General features: G+C 40.3%; 1 protein-coding gene across 5 annotated transcripts in view; it reads left to right on the forward strand.

Annotated features, from left to right (window-relative positions):
• PTPRQ (protein tyrosine phosphatase receptor type Q) overlaps window positions 1–13,190 on the forward strand; it is a 232,032-nt gene extending 218,842 nt beyond the window's left edge. For all 5 annotated transcript variants that reach the window (XM_019494047.2, XM_059726123.1, XM_059726124.1 and 2 more), the window contains 3 exons: window positions 766–901; window positions 11,934–12,057; window positions 12,335–13,190. In XM_019494047.2, coding sequence (XP_019349592.1) covers window positions 766–901; window positions 11,934–12,057; window positions 12,335–12,372 — 298 coding nt within the window. In that variant the 3' untranslated portion in view covers window positions 12,373–13,190. The remainder of the gene's footprint in view (window positions 1–765; window positions 902–11,933; window positions 12,058–12,334) is intronic.
• The last annotated feature ends 6,251 nt before the right edge of the window (window positions 13,191–19,441 follow it).

Genomic DNA, 19,441 nt, shown 5'->3' on the forward strand with positions numbered 1-19,441 from the left:
TGACTGGCCTGTAGTTGCCTGGATCCTCCTTCCTCCCCTTCTTGAAAATGGGGACCACATTGGCCCTTTTCCATTTCTCCGGGACCTGGCCCGTGTGCCACGAGCGCTCAAATATTCTTGCCAGTGGCTGTGCAGTGACGTCAGCCAGTGCCTTCAGTACCCTTGGATAGAGCTCATCCGGGCCTGCCGGCTTAAACGCATCCAGTCCTTCCAAGTGACTCTGCAACACCTCAGAGTCAACACTTGGTAGTCTGGCGCCCTGCTGTTGCCTCTCTACAATCCCATTGTGAGACTTGTTTTGCCCCTCATTTATTTAGTCTGAAATAGAAATGCAGCAACGCATTCAAGTAGTAGTTTTGCAAAACCTTGATTGTGGTTTTGTTCCATTTGAGACCGCAAAATTTGGGAATTTACAAAACAGTTTTTGGGTTCATTCTGTCCCAAAGAGATGCTAAATTAGGGTGGTTTTGATTTAGCTGTACTTAATCAGTAGGGTTTAGATTTGCAAGACCAAAGCTAGGACTAGGTCTAGATTCCATTTATCTATTTATATATTTATCTATCCATTTATCACGTCTAGATACCATGTATCCCATTCATTAGCGATGCAGGGGAGATAAGTAGCTTGCATAACAACTCCCATTTTGACTGAAATTTCTTTTCACATTAAACTTGCTTTTACCTTAAGTTTTTCCAGGAAGTAATGCTATACATTAAAATAATTATTATATAACATTTTTAAAAAATTTTATACAATGCTTTCAGTGCTGGAGTTGGCAGAACAGGAGTTTTTATTGCCTTGGACCATTTAACCCAGCATATAAATGATCATGATTTTGTGGACATCTATGGACTTGTAGCTGAGCTGAGAAGTGAGAGAATGTGTATGGTACAGAATCTGGTAAGACATACAAAGCTTACATATCTTCAGTTTTTCTTGTCCTAAAATGACTTTTGTTTTCCAAACATTGCATTCCAAACTGGCCTACATCAGAATTGGCTGCCGTGTACATTTTCTACTGCTTTTAGTTTCCAGTTGAAACAGAAACACCCAACCATCCTTCCGGGACCTTGAAAAAGGTTCATTTTTAGTATTGAACATTAAGGTTTTTTTTTAAATCGCAACTGGTTTGCATACTTCTTGACTTCGTGCTAGTTACTGACATACAGATTCTATACAAAAGTAAGGCTTACTAGCTTTTGAAAAACATAAACTTATGTTTAAGCTTACCCATATTAATAACTACTTGACTTATTTTAAATTAGCTTCAATAGAATTCTACATTTGAGTAAAGTTATACCCATACTTAAGCATTTGTATTATCAAGGCACTAATGACTTGTAAAGGGTTATCTATGGTTCAGATATAAGATATATTTTTATTTAGCAATCTTATACTTGGCTGGTATAAGTTATAAAGAAAAAACTGTTTTAAAAGCCAGTAAGTTGATACTATCCTGTGCTTAGAGATCTGGGTACATACTACTTTTAATGAAGTTGTTGTGGACTTTAAAGTTGGTTCCAACTTCCCAGTGGAGTAGAAATTTGACTGCATTGCCCAGAATCTACCTCTGTTCATTCTTTTGGGTTCAATAGCCTTCACTAATTCAGAGACTTTCAAATAGACAGTCAAATAGCTGCTACATGAAGAGCTGTTTGGTCACATAATACATACTCTTGCTCCTTATTTCTGACAGTTAAACTGTAAGCAATTTATATTGTTGCCTTAGTGTTACCACGCAAGTCATGGGGTGAAATTTTGACCCCAATCAATGGCAAAACTGTGATTAAATTTAGTAGAACCAGGATTTCATTATGGATAGAAAAGGAGACATCAGTGAAATAACATCTGCATGAAGGTGTAATCTCAATCTGCAGTGTGAGGGAATTTATGAAGCTTTGCTCCAATTCAGCAACTACAACTAAGTGTTGGCCCATAAGAACTTCAGGTGTTAGAGTACATTAATAAGAGGCTTGTTCTTTTGTTTAGGACAAGACATCAGAAGGTATAGACTTAGACCCTTTGTAAGGGTTGCTTTTCAGTGCTGTTCTTTGTTCAACATATACTCCTCCTTGTCTGCAGAAAATATAGTACCAGCTTGAATCACCTTGTCTAAATCTGTGTATACACATTCAAATAATCTTAGAGAATTCTTCCAGGCTTGTTCTCCAGGTAGAACAACTTACCCAGAATCACATTTTCAGACATTTGAATCCTGAGACACTGAAGAGTGGAAAGCTAGCAATGTTGATGCCATACAGCCAGAGGGAGCCCCCGTACACACAGTTTAGCATGCTCTGCATGCTCCCAGGGCCAGTCCAACCATTAGGCGAACTAGGTGGTTGCTTAGGGTGCCAAAATTTAGGAGGCGCCAAAATTATATTTAGAACAAAATAACAAGAACATCATTCTAAATAACAGCCCTGGCTGTTATAATTGTTAGGGTTAATGAAAAGTGTGAAACAATCAATAAAAAAATTGTTTTTATTGTTTTATTGTTCATTTTGAATATCAAATAAGAACATGTAAAAGTTCATTCTAGACTTCTTTTTTTCCTCTATATTGGAAGTGGTAGGGGCACCGAGGTACACAGTTCACCTAGGGTGCCAATTACCCTTGGACCGGCCCTGCATGCTCCCTTAGTCTGCCTGGCAGCAGATGACACCAATGCACTGGGGGCTGCCCTGATTGGTTGACCCAGACTGAACCATGGTCAGACTGGGTTTCCCCGCAGCACATTGTGGGGATTGTAAAAGGTACACGTTCTGCTCTCTGCTAGTGCAACACATTCCAATGAGTGATACACTGTCTCCCTGGAGGGAGGAATGTTAGAGAACTGTGTCCTGTGCTGAGAGAATCTATAGCATGTACAGATATTCTCTTTCCCAGGAGTGACTTAACCAGGTTGTTCTTAGGTTATTTTTCTCCTGGAACAGCCATTTTTGCTCAGGAAGATAAAGCCTGAAAATCTGTACACTCATGGTTTCTCCTGGAAGAGGAGTGACTCTTCCAGAAGAAAACAAATGTCTATATGAGGGCTAAGATGTAATTTACAGGCTTATCAGTGCTTTATACTGAGGTAGCTTCAGGCTAGCCTTCTCAACAGGCTAAAGATGAATTCAGAGCAGTCTGTACAAGAAGCAATCCTGATGTTCTATATGACAAGCATAGTGAAGGTATATGTGAAGTTCCTAGTCTCTCTTTTCCAGTGCCCTTGCATTTTCCAAATACCTGATTCTTTGATTTTATTGGGATGAAAATTGAGACTATTATATGAATGGGAAGAATTCTGCTTCCTTTAGTGTGTCCAAATCGGAGTTTTCTAGTTGCATAAGTTGCATTTCTGGCACTTGCATGCAGGAACAATTATACTTCTCCTGCACTGCATGTACACACTGGCTGAGTATTTTCTGGCTGCATGTAGGTATGTAGTCATGTAAACACACTCATTTGGCCATGTATATGTAGCGGGCTCACCTTTCAGAGCTTCGGCTGAGTCCCAGGCTTGAGATCCTGCTGTCTTGATTGGTGGAGCCCATCCACCAATCAGAAGGCAGCAAGAGAAATAAAATCATGCCCCTTTCCTGAGGGGAGAGGGAGAAAAGCTCCCCCAGACCTGATTGAAGACTGTAAACTGTCAGGTCTGGAAGACTTCAGGGGCAGAGCCCTGAAGCATATAAAAGGAGCTGCGTGCCCAGCACATGGGCAGATGCAGCAAGGAACTCAAGAAGAGCAGAGCCAAGAAACACTGGGGAGCTCTCCCCCAGTGGACAATAGGCCCAAGGCTCCTGAAGCTGCCACTGGAGGAGCAGCCTTGGGAGCAGCGCAAAACTGCTCAGGCTGTTGACAGTGCATCCGGCCCTGGGAGCAGTGTGAGATTGCTCGGGCCCATCAGGGTGCACGGTTTGGTGCACAGAGCCCAGGCTTTGGGAGCCGTGTGTGGTGGCTCGAGCCTGCAACCCTGGCAGGGCCAGCAGGCCACACAGTGTGCGGGGCAGCGCATGGGGCAAAGGCCTTAAGGCTGCAGTGAGGGGGCTCCGGCCCCATCTCCTGGCAAGTGACCAGGTCACATGGTGCACAGGGCTACACACGGGCCTAAGCTGTGGGAGCCAGGAAGCAGCAGAGGCCGCTTGGGTTAGCCATCCGTCATGAGGATGGCTGGCTAGAGCCTGAAGCATTGCAAGGGGCAATGGCTCAGCTTTCTAATTACTCACTCCACTTTATACTTTGCTTTCTGCCCGGCCTTTTACAATATCTGATAAACTGAACTTGGATTACCAAAACCTTGTGCTCTCTATAAATTTCTTATTTAGTTAGTTTATAAATCTACATAGCTACCCTGCCTTCTGTTTCAAACATCATGCTAGTGAAGGAATTAGGTTATGTCCTGGTGCACTGTGCTAGGAAATTGGATAGATGTACGTTCAAATTTATCTTGCCAGGGGAACCCAGAACTCAGATCTCTGGCTTAGAGGAAAAGTGCCCTAACCACTTGTGTATTGGGGCTAGAGGGTCACCTTCTCTCCTGGCCCCTTTTTTCCAAACCTCAAAAGTCATCTTGTCCAAATCCCTGCCGTGATACAGGATGTGCTAGGCAAGTTCTAGATTCGAAGCCAGATCCTACATCTTATCCATTCTCTTTTTGAAAACCTATAATAAAGGAAATTGTGTATCTTTCATACAGGGCTTGTTCTGTTGTCCATAAAGTTAGGATGCTTTTGCTGGGATAATCTAAATCTGCTTTGCCACAGTTTAAACCCATTGCCACATGTCCTGCCCTCTATTCAAGAAAAAGCAGTTGTTCTTCCTTTTCTTTTTGGCATCCTTTCAAACAGTTTAATATCCCGCCTTAATCTCCTTTTCCTGTGAGTATACATATTTAGTTCTTTCAGCTTCATCTTGTATGGCCTGCAGTCCAGCTCCTTTGGATCCTCTCCATTATTCTTAAGATTTGGTGCCTAGCACTGCATGCAGTGCTCTAGCTGACACCTTCCATTTTAACCTACTACTCTTAATTCAGTCCCAAACTGAATTTGCACCCCTGCCCCCACACACCCTTTGTGGCAGTATCACATTGCTGATTTATACTCAGTTATGGTTCACTGTAACCCCCAGATCCTTCTTGGCATTCCTACTGTTTAGCCAGCTGTCTCTCCTAGAATTTTTGCACTGTAATATCTTTGCTAAATTTCATTTTGTTGTATGTATCTCATTTGTCTAATTTGTCAGGATCTTTTTGAATTCTAATCCTATCATCCAAAGAATTTGCAGCCCCTCCTAGCTTTATATTGTAGGAAGATTTGATCAGTAAGGTCTCTGTTCCTCCATCCAAGTTCTCCATCTGGTGCTGAACTAAACAGCACTAGACCCAGAATAGGTCCTTGTGGAATGCCACTGGAGAGATCCTGCCAATCTGACATTGATCCGTTTCCTCTATCCTTGCTGTTGTTCTACCAAGTATGTGTTCACTTCATGGTGTTTCTTTCTAGTCCACATTCTCCAGTTGACTCATGAGTGTATTACATGAGACTCAGCAAGAACCTTACTGAAGTCCAGGTATATTATTTTCACTGCATTCCCTTCATCCACCAAACTAGTACTCTGTCAAAGATGAAAATCAGGTTGGTCTGGTACGTTTTGCTCTTCAAAAATCCATTGGGGCTGCTAGTGATTACCACTTACTCTAGGTTTTTACAAATTGTCTGCTTTATAATGTGCTCTTTTAATTTCCCAGGTGTTGAAGTCAGGATGATCCCAGGTCCCACTTGTTCCCCTTTTTAAGATGGGCACTGTGGGCACTTTTCCAGTTTTGTGGGAATTCTTCTGTCATTAATGGCTTCACATTATTGTTTAGATATCAGTGATTTGAATTAATCACTTGGACAATGATTCAGTCAGTAGAACTAAGATATATTCAGCTAGTTTCTCCAGAGGTCCAGGATGAATTTTATCAGACTCTGCTAACTTAAATTCAAATTTATCAAAAGCTCCCTGACATGGTCTCATATCAAGATTTATAGCCCTTCCTCTTTTGTCCCTTTATTAATTATTAATTTTGTTAATAATATTGCAAAGTACTAGTTAGGTGGAAACTAGTGGAAATAATATACATCAGTGGAAATAATATACAGCAAGGAAAGAGAATCAAATTGGCAGGAGATCTCGGGTAGGGATCCACCAAGATCTAATCATCATTTTTGGGTTTTTTGTTTGCTTTTAAAGACAGAGGCAAGTAGTAATTTAGTAACTTTGCCTTTTTTATCATTCATGAATAGCATACCCTCACTTTGGAAAAGTCACCCCACAGTTTTCCTCGTCTTTCTTTTCTGTCTGGTAGATGTGTAGAATTCCTTCTTGTTGTCTTTCACATTTCTTGCCAGTTGTATCTCATTTTTCACTTTTGCTTTCCTGATTTTGTCCCCACAGTTCTTGCTGTTCCTTAGTATATTTCCTTAGTGACTTTCCCTTTTCCCCATTGCCTATGTGTTTCTCTCTTGATTTTGAGATAGCTATGAATTTCTTCTGTAAGCACATCCATCTCCTATGGATCTTCTTATCTTTCCCTTGTGTCAGAATCACTTGTTGATCCTCCAGTATCATGTCTTTAAGAACTGCTTCTCCTCCTGGATTTTTTTTATCCTTTAATTAGTCTGTCCGTGACATTGTACCTACTCTTTCTTTGAGTTAGAGAAATTTGGCAGCCTTGTTTTGCTATTCTCCTGCCTGCTCTTAGAATCATGAATTCTGTCATATCATGGTCACTTCCTCCCAAGTTGCTGATCACCTTCACATTTGCACTTAACTCAATGCTCAACTTTCTAAAGTAGAAATTTGTCCTACATATGTTAAGAATGTGTTGGACATATTATGTGTTGTTTTTCTTCTCTAATAGATGTCAGTGAAGTTAAAATCCCCGTTATCTCAGAAATTTTAGATACTCCTGTTACCTGCTTGGAAACTACCTCATCTACCTCTTCTTCCTCATTTGGTGGTCTAAAGTAGGCTTCCATCATAGTATCACTATTCTTTTCCCCCTTTACATTCACCAAGACACATTCAAGAGATCTACTGCTTTTCTGAAAAATTTCTTTTTCTTCTTTTTCCAAGTGTGTTGCCCAGTAACTGGGGTCTGCTTTTCAAGTTTGCTTTCTCCCCAGGATTTTATTCATCACTGTCTCTTCCTTAACACCTCATTCTCATGCCTTCATTCCCATTACCCTCATGTGAATAAGTGTTGTTTCTTCGTTGTGTGATCCATACATGGATTTATCACTGTCCTGGACATTTTTCTATTCATGCAAATTGCATTTTCCTATCACAAACCACTCCACTCACTTGCCTCCATGTAATCCATTTATTTCTCTCCCTCATCTCCATTTTCTTGCACAGTGGAGCCCAGATAAACCTAACCTTAAACGGCATGTACTAGTCTTCCAGTTTCACAGGTTCATAGATTCATAGATGCTAGGGTTGGAAGGAACCTCAACAGATCATTAAGTCTGACCCCCTGCCCTGGGCAGGAAAGAGTGCTGGGGTCAGATGACCCCAGCCAGATGTCTATCCAGCCTTCTCTTAAAGACCCCCAAGGTAGGGGAGAGCACCACCTCCCTTGGAAGCCCAATCCAAATTTTGGCCACCCTGACTGAGAAGAAGTCTTTCCTAATATCTAGCCCAAATCTGCTCTCTATCAGTTTGTGACCATTGTTCCTTGTTACCCCAAGAAGCGCCCTGGTGAACAAAGTATCTCCGATCCCTTCCTGTGTCCCCCAAATGAATTTGTAGGTGGCCACAAGATCACCTCTCAGCCTTCTCTTGCGGAGGCTGAAGAGGTCCAGGTCCCTCAGTCTCTCCTCATAGGGTTTGTCCTGTAAACCTTTAACTATACAAGTGGCCCTCCTCTGGACCCTCTCAAGTTTATCAACATCCGTCTTGAAGTACGGTGCCCAAAACTGGGCGCAGTACTCCAACTGTGGTCTGACCAATGCCACATAGAGGGGAAGTATCACCTCTTTGGTTCTATTTGTCATGCATCTGCTGATGCCTGATAAAGTGCGGTTAGCTTTGCTGATGATTTCGTCACGCTGACGGCTCATGTTCATCTTGGAGTCCAGTATGACTCTGAGATCCCTTTCCACTTCTGTGTTGCTAAGAGGGTTACTTCCCTGCCAGTAGGCATGCTGGATGTTTTTGCACCCTAGATGCACTTGTCCTTGTTGTACTGCATCCTATTGTGTACTGCCCACCTTTCTAACCTGTCCAGGTCTGCCTGCAATCATTCCCTATCCTCCAGTGTGCACTTCCCCCTACAATTTAGTATCATCTGCAAGCTTGGACAGAGTACACTTCGCACCCACATCCAAATCACTGATGAAGATATTGAAGAGTACAGGTCCAAGTACCAAACTCCACTATCTACATCCTTCCAGGTCGATACCAACCCGTCTACTACCACTCTGCGTGCAACCAGTAAGCCAATTTGCCACCCACCAGACCATGTAAACATCTATGTCACAGCCTCTTAATTTATTTATGAGAATGGGATGAGAGACCGTATCGAAGGCCTTGCTAAAATCCAAGAAAACAACATCCACCTCTAATCCTGCATCTAAACATTTTGTGACCCTGTCATAAAATGAAACCAGATTGGTTAGGCATGATCCACCTGCTACAAATCCATGCTGGTTTCCCTCCTGCATTATTTTTCCCACTGGACTCCCACAAATATGATCCTTCATAATCTTTTCAAAGACCTTTCCAAGGATGGAAGTGAGATTGACTGGTCTGTAATTACTCAGATCCTCCCTCCTCCCTTCTTGAAAATAGGGACCACATTGGCCCTTTTCCAGTCCTCTAGGACCTGACCTGAGCACCACGAGCGCTCAAACAGCCGTGCCAGTGGTTCTGGTATGACACCAGCCAATTCCTTCAGTACTGTAGAAGGTGTTTGCCGTTCACTGTCACCTAAAAATATATATGACCTGTACTCTGCTTTTTCCCCGTTGATGCATAGACTGTGTCTTTTCAAAATGTGCCTCCATCTGTCCAAGTCACTTCCTATCTGTTTTTGGTATCAGGGGGCAGCCTTCTGAATGTCTCTGAATGTGTCCAGAACTAGCACAAAAGGGAACAGACTTAATGCTAACCTTGGATGGACCCCAGTGCTGACTGGGAAATCCTCAGTCTCCTTTTATGTGCTTTTAACTCAAGCTGTTGAGCCTCTGTACATCTTGCACAAATCTCACATGGACCATACTAAATGTTCTCTCAGGCACCACCACATCACTTCTCTTGATTCACTGTCACGCACTTTTTCCATGTCAGTAAACACTGAGTAAATTTTTTTTTCCTATTTTCCCTGTACTTTTCCATTAGAAGTCTCACTGCCAAGGTTGTATCAATTGATTTACCTCTTGTGAATGCAAGTCTATTGTCTAGAATGTTTATTTCTCTTCTCAAATTTTGTTCAGTGATCCTTTCCTGCAATTTTAAGTGTATATTCTAATATTATAAAAGCCTTTGTCTGTCTGTCCATAACACTTTATTCGCACTCTGATTGGTTGTGTGAAACAACCAATCAGAGTGCGAGCATTCAGACAGGAGCTGGCAGCCATGCCACCATGACTGTGGTGGTGGAGCTGGCCTTCCCCCCCCCGTCCCCCCCCATAGCCTGAGGTGACAGCGCAGATGGATGGGGGTGGGGGAGGCCGAGGCCCCGGCTCCAGCCTGAAGCAGGGGGGTGGGAGAGCAGGTGCAGCCCCGGGCCCAGCCTGGTCTGGCCTTAAGCAACAGAGGAGAGGGGAGGGAGGGGGGACCAGCCCTAGCCCCGGCCCTGGGGGAAGGGGGAAAACAGCCCTAGGGGGAGGGGGAAAACAGCCCGGCCCCAGCCCCAGGCTGGTCTGGCCCAAAGCAGCAGAGGAGAGAGGGGAAATGGCTCCAGGGTGAGGGGAAAACTGACCCTGCCCCCGCCCAGCCCAACCTGGCCCAAAGCGATGGGGGGGAGTGGGGAGCGGACCCGAACCTGGCCCAAAGCAGTGGCGGGAAGCGGCCCTGGCCCTGGCTGGGGTAGGGGCGGACGCAGGCCTCTGTCTCTGCCTGTCATTCTTAACAGGCAATGTGCTGGTATAAAAAAAAAAAAAAATCCAGTCAGTCTCTTTCTCTAACTTGCAGGCCACCATGCTGGTTCTTAACTACTGGGATAAGGCTAGATTAAAATTAATGTGGTTGTCCAGGCTAGTAGGAAAAAGACTGAGCATGCCTTCTCCAGAGCACAAGCCCTTTCTCTGAGCTGTGGGTGCTAGGATAGTGCAGGGGCTGTGTGAGATGCACTGGTTCTGGGGAATGTGGGGATGGGAGTGATTCAGAGTAGGTGGAGTCATAACTCAAATCTCCTTGTTAACCAGCACCATGTCCTGGTCAACAGAACTGGTTGGGGAGTGGTAAACTGTACTCAAATATTATAATGTACATTATAATAAAGATCTTTCTTCCTTCCTGGACCAGCAAAATCAAGGTATCAATTATGCGTCTCTGAGGAACAATGTGTCTTGAGGCTCCTCTTGTGGCATTGCAGCTACCTGCATTCCCCTACTTTGAGCTGTACACATGCACAGTCTAGTTCAAAGTGAAACTAAGAATGTCATCAGTTATGTTTAGGGGAAAGTCCTTGGCTTTTCTTCCCTTTTTTCCTCACAAATAAAGTTAAGAAAGATTGTATTCTATTTGTCAGGAGATGTAAGTGGCAGCTGTAGTGGTACAACAGGCCTTCCAGCTTTTGTGGTCCATCTTAATAGTAAAAAATATTTAAGCGATATATGTTGTAGTAATTTCAGCCTTTTGAAGCTCATATCTTCATGATGATTTCATTACAGATTAAGACATCTTCCTAGGAATACTATAAGAGCTGCTTTGCAGCAATTGCACACTATTACATTAACAAGCATTTAAATTGATACTGTATTGCAAAAAGAGTGCATTGCTACTGTGTACTGCATTATCTATGGAAGTTTATCTTTCAGTTATTTGGGACTTAAGAACTGTTGATGACCTCTCAACCTATTTGAAATCTGATTATGTTTTAGAAATAATTTGAATGCTTATGGTTATGATGAAATATAATATCAAGCAAAAATTACACAGAAGTATTATTAAGAACTTTAACTGGATTACACCAAATCTCAGAAAGTCCATTTTAATTTCTTTCTGACATTCTCTGCAACTAAATATGTTTTTTGAATATTTAGATTTTCTAGCTTTTACTGAATCCCTTCTTTTTCCCTGTGTAAAGAAGTGATTTGTTCTGTTCCATATAATATTATTTCTTTTTGGTTTTTTTCCTTTATCGTACAGCAGCTGTTACCTAAAATTACTTTTGTTCACCAATAATGTAATTATATTAACTTGTGTCTCTAACTCTGTGCACTGAAGCTTCATTTAAAAGATCTTTATAACAGCACTCAGCTGGCACTTATGATTAGAAGTTTTTGTTTTCTATTACCAATGCTTCATACATCAAGTGTATGTGGATTTAGTTGAATTTTTGCATTTGACTGCACCCTGCTGGCTTTCACTATGCTAGTAGAAAGGACATTTTCATTGAGTGTTTGTGTTTTAGCTTCTTCAGTCTGAATAAAATGATGGAAAATATGGTGCAGTTGTGTTCAGTAATGTATACTGTAATTTGGATTTATTTATCTGAACATAAGAATTAACATGCCTTGAAATCAGCCTTTCCTCAGTTTAATTCTTAAAGTTAGGTTGTATACATGTGACTTCATTTTTAAAGTATTGGGATCAAGTGCTATAGTACACCAACATCCAAGTATCTTGAGAACAGTTGAATGCTTGTTTTTATTTAAAATAACTTATTTAGCTATTTGAAACATTTTTCTTCTAATAATCCATATGAGTTACCTTTATCTTTTACAACTTGCAGGCACAATATATTTTTTTGCATCAGTGTGTTTTGGACCTATTGACAAGCACAGGAAGCAGTCAGCCCATATGTTTTGTAAATTATTCAGCATTGCAAAAGATGGACTCTTTGGATGCCATGGAAGGTAAATAGATCCAGATTGCACTACAAAGTTATTTTTTTCCTAGAAGGTGCATTGATTTCTCGATACTAACGACCATTTCTGATGAGCGCTTGGATAAGCCCAACGTTCTAGCTTTCTGCTGACCTTTAACATATATAATGGTAGCAGTCTTTGCTCAAGTTATAAATTATTTTCCCATGAAAGATCTTTAAAATATGTATTTATTAACTAGTATCCATAATTGGGTAACATTCATTAAAAAGCAACATCATTTAAAAATTGTTTGTTTCTGTTGCAGGTGATGTGGAACTTGAATGGGAAGAAACTACCATGTAAATACTTGGGACAAATATTATTAGGTCTTGGAAAACAAAATGTTTTTTTTCTAAGTTCAGGGGCCAAAGTAAATTCCCCTATTACAATGAATTAAATAGAAAGCATCATTTTAAAAAATATTGAAATGATTCTTCTCCTTGCAATGTGCCTTCATTAATGTGGTAAACTATTTTGTTCAAATAACTAGACAATAAAGAACAGCAATACTTTGCACCAGCTGCAGTTCTGGTGTTACATACCATAAATACTGTATTCATTATGTATTTAAATTAAAAGTGTGCTCTGAACAAATTCTCTTTCTTATCTTGTAAAAGATGAGAAGTTATCTTGTAAAAGATTAAAAGGAGCCAAATGTGATGTAAAATTTTCATATTCCTAGCGTGTATACTTCAGTGTGAATTTGCTGTAGTCTTTGTGTTTGGTTTTGAGTAAAAGCAACAATTCCTTGACACAGTTGAATTAGTTTGGCCTCAAGGGTGTTGACAATTCTTGTGGATTACTTCCAGTATTGTCACAATGATCTTTACCTAAATGTATGTTCTTATGTTTTGAATCTTCTGTTTTATGAGTGCTAGGATATCATCTTATGATCCCGAACAGCTGAAGAGACACCCTCTGACACTCTGAGGATTATTCAGCTTTTACACAGCACACAGTAGCTCTTTGAGGACACTTGGGGCTATTTAAGCTAACTTGTGATCAGTGGGTTGTTTTTCTAAATGTGATTGGTGGTTACACATGCTTGGTGATGAAAAATTATATCTCACATTCCTACTACTTTTGTAAAACTGATACAATAAAGTTTTAAATTTATTACATATGATAATGTATGGTAGATTGATTTAAGTAATATAATGTATATTATTCTTTCAAATGAACTGTATACAGTGTTGTATGGTATCTTCGTCAGAAATACCCAAGCTATCTATAGTAATATATTTTATAATTCTAGTACATAAAATAAAACTTTGTTGTTTCCACAGTGAAATAAATAAGTTTGCCGCCGTTGTAGAGGAAACTGATGAAAAAACTGCATGTCCTCTTTCCTGTGGCTGCATTACCAAAAGTAGATTGAAATGGGAATGGGAGAATAAGAAAACTCTCACTAGAGCAAGAAAGCATAGACTGATAGAATAGGAGAAACATAGGGCCATAATCAAGCCATATATCTTGATTTTACTTGGAAGTTGCAGTGTTTTACTGACATCATCATAGTTCTGCAATGATAATTGTTATGTAATGAAAAATAAATGTTCTTTTATGAACCAAAAACATTGCCCAGCTATGACCTAACTACTTCCTGCCTGCATAAAATGGCCTGAATGCAACAAACGGTAAGGAAACGTCATTAGGTTGGTCCCTTTCTCAGCGTTTCCAGTGCATGATTTCATTAGGGAAAAGTTTGCTGTCTTGGTCAGAGGACAAGCTGTGCAGCTCTAACACAGATGATCCTCAGGTACATCAGAAAGATATGTATTTGTATGATCTGCATTTATATACCAATGTAAATTAACTAGACTTTCCTTCTGAAATGTAGCATACAGGACTGTACAGTACAGAACTCGATACTGTGATACATGCATATCACACAGTGTGTGATGCATTTCTGTATTTGTGCAGGGGGTTGGACCAGGTGACCCTTGAGGTCCTTCACAATCCTATGATTCCACGAGTACGTTACAGTAAGTGGTTGGGTTTTGTGATTTTTTTTCATTGTGCTGTGTTTGATACAACTTGTAAATTAAAAGTGGTCCTTTGTGGACAGGCAGAAAATCCCAGATATCTCAAATAGAAGTCATATCAGTATTCAGGGAGGGGAAGAGGGTTCCTGGAGAGGTATTTTTGGGAAGCTGTCTTTCAGAACAACCAAGGGTACTGTAAGCCTCACCTGTCAACCTAAAGAGAAACAATGCCTTTTAAAGCTGGACAGAAGGAGAGGTGATGCCCACAGCTGTTCAAATCTCTGGCAAGCCATTCTGCATAGCTCTAGTTTCATTTGTTTCATATGAACCATGTGTTCTTCATTTATTATACATATGCTTTAAAGTATTTTGACAAATTGCTTATAAGTGTCTTACAGATGTTTTTCATGACTATATTTGTACGTGGTAGCAGTATAAGTAACACTGAGATAAATTGACATTATTGAGCCATAGTCTTGTAACTATAGTGCTAGAATACAAGTGTGTGTGTAATTTCTGTAATTATGTTTCTATGCTAGAGCTGATAAGTCCTGTAACTCTTAAAGGCATAGTCCACAAAGTTTCAAATATATTTATAATGTTTTTATTTTTTATACACTTGCCCACAGTGAAGTTTCTTACTCTTTTATTTAAAGCTTCTGGAATTGACTGCTATCAAAGACTGGATTCAAGGCAACACAGGCCTTGAAAGTCCAGTATGACCATTTCTATATCCCTGTGGTTTCTTTATGATAAAACTGAAAAAGTTTCCAGGATTTTAATGTGGGATTTCATCTGAGCAATCTGATACTTTGGCTGTGGAGATTTCACATATATCTCAGCATTTAGAGCCAAAGGCAGCAGCCAGCCTAAGATATAGGGTAGGCTAGCCAAAGTTCACAAAATGTGCACATGGAAGGAAGTTACTCATGCGCATTACACAGCAGAGCAGCTGAGAAACATCTCTGTAATCTATAAGCAGTAGTCCATTGACTTTCAGATGGACCCAGCTATGGGAAAGGGGGACAGGAAGATGGAATAATCCATGTAGCAATAAATCTTCTAGACTTGGACTGAAGTTACACATCACACTTAGACCATACAAAGGACACGTCAAATAGGAAGCATCCATATGTTAAAGCTCATTAACCCATCCTAAGTGTCATCTGAGCATCTTAAAGTTATGCCACTCCAGGTGAGGGTTAACTCTGGGCTGTGCTACCTAGCTTATGTTAGGGTAACTTCAGTCTGCTCTATGGTTATAAAATGAGTAATTTGCTGTCCTCCAGCATCCTAGGATGCACCACCCCCAGGTCTCCTATCTAGAGCAGAGATAGAGCCCAGGGCCACGTCCACACAAGCATGGATGTTTGGTTCCCCGGGGACCACCTTGTGCCACCACTAGTTGTCCACATGGAACTCCTGTGCCATGTGCCCACTGGCATGCAGCAGGTTACCTTGGGGGTAGAGGAGGCTGGGACCAGCACTAGGGTGGCCTCCCCTAGGAGCCTTACCTAGGGTCCTGGGGGGCCCCCAGAGCTGCAGCAGTGGCAATCCTGCTGCTTAGAGCCTGGACGGCAGCTAGAGTGTGGCTCCAGCCACCCAGGCTCCAGTTTTGAGCAGCACACACTGCCCCCACGTGCACCACTCTGCTTTTTTTTTGTACAGATTTTTTTGACCCCTGGATATCCAGGAGTCAAAAATACCCCCGTGCTGCTCCTTTGCAGTACAGAGAACAGCTGAATGTACAGTATGTGGCACTACAGATTTGTCTGCAGTGCCACATGCTGCACAGTCACACTCGTGTGGACATGGCCCAGGTGTTCTGGCTCCTGGCCATACCCTGGCCATCAGCTCTCTGAGAGTTGCAAGTCAGGTCTGTGCAACAAAGAAATGGTATTAACCTTTAATGTGTGACTGCTAATAGCACATTCTAACTTCAACACTGCTTAATATTCTACAGATTTAACATGGTCCAAACGTAACATATAACTTCACCGTTTCTCATGGACCTGCTTTTGCCCCATCTTCCATCCTACGCCCAGTCTTCTGGTGGACAAGGAACCCCCTGGGAACTACAGTGGTTCTGTTGCCAGTGGAGCAGCCATGGAAATTTCTATAGCCATGGGGTAAAAGACTAGGATTTGATCACTAGCTATACTGTGGACAAAATGGCTATTCTGCAGTTTTTATTTTAATATTCTCAGTGTTGAATGGCTGCTAGCATAGTGTTTGAGCAGAGATGCTTTGATGCTATGATAGCCCCATGTTGCTAATGCAGTTAGTGTAGCCTACTGCATCAAAGGTAGAAATCAAACGAGCAAAGTGTAAGTATACCAGATACTACTGGGAGAGTCCTGTGGGATTCAATGGATTATTATTTAGTGGCAGTGATGGTGGGTCTTTATTTGGTGGCTCTCTGGACTATCAAGTAAGTTTTATTAAATAAGTGTTCCCTGCAATCAAATTCTCCAAGATCATTAAAAAATGGGAATAGGTTATTGTACATTATTAAATTATTCAGGTAATTTCTCTTGAAATCTGATATGTTCCATAGAACCAACTGATTTACTGATTAATTCTATAGCATGTCTCCAGCAGGAAAAAAATAGTTGTTAAGAGAAGGAAAAATGAGAGAGAGATGCATTTGGAGCAAATATATTATTATGTCTTCCTTAACTTGGACTTTCCAATTAATAACTGTTAATCAGCCTCTCAAATCAAATTCTACTTTTAGCTATCATAAAAGCTTCTGGTGTTTAAAACTGTAGACTTGCCAAAAGAGTTTCCTTTAAGATGCTCAGGAGTACAGGAGCCGATTGTTTCTTTAAATATAGAAATTTCTCACAGACAATGGCTGCTTCTTAATACAGGCAGAACAGCAAGTGCCCCGTTAAAGAGGGAAAAACAATGAATAGGGTTCCTGAGTTAAGGAGCTCCAAAGACGTGCAGATTTTAAAGCTTGGTTTTGCTCACTGAAATGTTTAAAAGAACAAGGTCAGTAAAACTAAACCGAAGCCCTCTTCCACTTCAAGGTACGCCAGAAATAAGAGGGTAATTCAGGAAATGTTTTCAAATCTCTTCCTGGCAACACCACTAGAGCCCCTTTATTGTAAATGTTTGTGCAGTCAAGTTAAAACTTGATTTACTTAATATACGTCTCAGAGTTACTTAAACTTACAAACATCTTCTAATGTATTTGCAAAATAGGTTGTAGCTAAACCAGCAAAGTTTTCATTCCATTTCTTTTTAGGCTGAAGAAGTAAACCAAAATCTGGATGGCTATTACATCAGTGGTGCCTCTTTGGAAGGAAGAATTTTATAACAACATAAAGACAATAGCATACCAAAAGCTCCATTAAATTTAGATTACAATTTTTAAAATCCCTTTATAATTTGCTGTGAAGTTTCAAGACAAGGGCTTGGTAAGAAAAATAACCAACACTTTTAACCTTGCACTTTTAGTATGTACATTGAGCTGCACAGTAATTTGGTTTCACAATATTGTATGAAAGATTATAAAGTATGACATCTGTGTATAAAGTTACAATATAAATCGTATGGCCACATACAACTGTTAAGAAAAGGCAGAAAACATAGCTTTGAGCCTACCATATTTCATAGCAAGGTCACACATGACAGTAAGCTTGTTTTACAAGTTATGTATAGACATGTACAAAGCTCCTCAATTTTGGAACGGATTCAAAAATCTCTGAATAATTTGAAGAAAAAGCCCCACTTCATTTTGTTTTGGAAGTTTATAAAAAGTCATTTACCACCATGAATTATGACACATGCCATCCATTACCTTTTGTGGAAGAAATTCACCAGCACAGCGACAGCTAGTGTCTCCTGTGCCTGTACTTACCTTTTAAAGTTCCTTTTTATAAATAATGTATTTATAATTCAGTAATTTCAGAACTAAAAGAATTAATATATTAGAATATATTTGGAAATGACTGAAGAAGCCACCATATTCAATGTCTGGACTATAACATCACATATATTCTAAGAAAAACATTTTGCAACTGGGATGGTGCTCAGGGTAGATAAAGTGGAGTCATCTTCTCTTTCACTGGAAATAAAATGTCCTGAGTGTCTCTTCCATCTCAAATTTTGGTTGTTTCTATAAGCAGTTGTGGATGGTGATAAATCCTGGTTCTACTTTAATCAAGGACAAACTCTAATTGTTTTTCAGAGGCTATGATTTCATTAGCTGCAATGTTAATGTTTCAATTGTCTTTGTTAAAGATGTGTCCAGGTAAGCTTCAAACAGCATGAAGCTGATTTATGAATAAAATGCTTAGTGCTATTTCTATTAAGTTATTAAGTAACTGAAGTTATTGTAAGTTATTAAATAACTGAATTTTATTCTAGGGACCCATTTCTTAAAGTCAGTAATAGCTCTTAACATGAACATGACATGAACTTTGTAATCTAAACTTACTGAAAAATAGGTGAATTGGATCTTATTCATAAACATTAATGACTGGTCGTCCCTCTAAATTAGATAGCATACATTGTGTTCCAGTAAATTCAGGTTATAAGAAAAGTGTTGAACCACTTAAGAAGCCATTACACTTCTCAATAAAGCTGTTCTACTACAGGCAACATTTTTATTAAACTAACTTCATAGTTGGAAGAGATTACACACATTTTGGGGAAAAGTGCCCAACACAGGTCTGGAAGAGAAGCAGATATGACCTAAGATAAATACCAGTGAAAACAATTATTGGTACTCCCATTTAACCTTATTAGGTCAATGAATTTGATCACATAAAAAAGGCAGCAGGCAATAAACCTATGGGACAAAGTGAAGTTATCTGAGGGTATACATGTGTTTCATTTAGATGGACTTACCCTGTGAACTGATTGCATGCCTGGGTATTTATATCTAAATGCCCAGGTATGCAGGTGGATTACAAGTCTTAAATCACACTAAAAATAGTATGCCTGATCTAAAGTTAGTTCTCCTCAGAGATGAACTAACTTGACATCAACCTGGGTTAATCCAGTCTAGTGAACACCTGTACACATTCACAGAACAGCCATGGGCCTCGGAAAGCACCTTGACCCTGACTGAACTATTTTTAGCAGCCCTCCCCCCATGGACCCACTAGATCCTCCTCCCACCCTGAGTTACTTAACTCAGTAAGTAACTTGAAGTGGGGTACACAGGTTAGCTGTGCCACTCCAAGAATGTATAGTATTTCTATGATACTACAAAGACACTGGTCAAGGTGCTATTTATTGTGGCTTATGAGTAATGTGCTGATGTCATACAAGTTAATGTAAGCAGAAAATACCGTGTTGTAATAGACTTAGAATTCAATGGTAACCTGGGACAAAGAATGAGATCGAGCAAGACATAGTGTTGGAAGCTTCCT

This window comes from Alligator mississippiensis, chromosome 4 (assembly GCF_030867095.1).
Source record: "Alligator mississippiensis isolate rAllMis1 chromosome 4, rAllMis1, whole genome shotgun sequence".
NCBI lineage: Eukaryota > Metazoa > Chordata > Crocodylia > Alligatoridae > Alligator > Alligator mississippiensis.